Source organism: Entamoeba dispar, genomic scaffold (assembly GCF_000209125.1).
Source record: "Entamoeba dispar SAW760 scf_1105229459663 genomic scaffold, whole genome shotgun sequence".
Classification (NCBI taxonomy): Eukaryota; Evosea; order Mastigamoebida; family Endamoebidae; genus Entamoeba; species Entamoeba dispar.
In genome coordinates, this window is record NW_001853805.1 from 1 (window position 1) to 1410 (window position 1410).

At 21.7% G+C, this 1410-nt stretch overlaps 1 protein-coding gene across 1 annotated transcript, besides 2 other annotated features; it reads left to right on the forward strand.

Moving 5' to 3' along the window:
• Positions 1 to 57: 57 nt before the first annotated feature.
• EDI_152740 (uncharacterized protein) lies at positions 58 to 1410 on the forward strand (the record flags this gene model as incomplete). Its single annotated transcript, XM_001736004.1, has 1 exon — positions 58 to 1410. A coding segment is annotated over one exon (1353 nt), but the record flags the coding sequence as incomplete, so codon positions are not given.
• Positions 492 to 604: a sequence feature (AT_rich).
• Positions 692 to 722: a sequence feature (AT_rich).

Genomic DNA, 1410 nt, shown 5'->3' on the forward strand with positions numbered 1-1410 from the left:
TATTGTGCTATTACAAGTATATTTGATTTAATTATTAATGAGTGTAGTAGTATTTATATGATAGATATAACAGCACGTTCGGTAACGATAAAAAAAGGAATGATTAATTTTAATATATTATCAGTAACACAACCATTAATAATTAATGAACAAATTATTTCTATTGCAATTAATTCAATATTACAAAGTACTGATAATTTCTTACTTATTCTTGATATTCAAAGAAGTTCTAAACCTTTAATTATTCAAAAAATTCCAGTTATTAGTCCTCGTTCTCATCCAGTAGCTTTTCTTGAAACTAAGAAAAGACCAAGTATTGTAGTTTCATTAGAAAATCAATTTAAATATATGTGTGATAATCAAGTTATTATTATTGGAAATATGACAGAATCACCATGTTCTTCACTTCATCTTGATAATAAAATTTGTAACTATATTGGTGGATCAATATATTTAAATTCAAATGGAAATATTGATTATTCATGTCCTTGTAATAATGATAAAAATGTAAATAAAACATTATTAATTAATTCTAAAGAATATTATATAAAACAAAATGAAGAATATAATCAAATTTATAATCAATATAATAGTATTTTATATTCTCAAAATAAAGAACTTGTTATTATATTAGAACAAGATATTCAAATAAATGGAAATAATAATTCTATTTTATTTAAACTAATTGGTGATAATAATAATATTTTAAATATTCATATTAAGGGAACTGCTATTCTATTTTGTGAATTACATTTTGGATATGATATACATATTCAATCTAGGTCTGTTAGTTTATCTCAAAACGGTTTATGTAAAGTTGTAGTAATTGAAAATAATAAAATATATTGTGCAGTTTGTCGTTATTTAATGAAAAATAATGAATGTTTAAGTGGTAAAGTTGAAGAATGTATGCATTATACAAATAATGGAAAATGTTTTCAGTGTAATGAAAGATATTATATTGATAGAGAAAAGAATAAATGTAATAAATGCTCTGAACATTGTCAATATTGTAATTCAAATGAATGTATTTTATGTTATAATGGTTATCAACTTCAAAATAAAAAATGTATATTATATAAAGAACCATGTAATTATTTTAAAGGAGATATTTGTTATAAATGTCCTCTTGGATATTATAATATAAATGGTATTTGTACTAAATGTAAAGAAGGATGTATAATGTGTCAAAATAATAATACTTGTGAAAGTTGTGATATTGGTAATGGGTATTTTGGAACAAATTGTTCATATATTGAACATTCAAAAATAATTAGTTCAATAGTAATTTGTGAATATGGATATTATTATAATGGAAGCATTTGTACACAATGTGGAAATAATTGTGGAGAATGTCAAATAGATTCATATGGAATAAAAACATGTTTATCATGTATAAGTGATGAATAT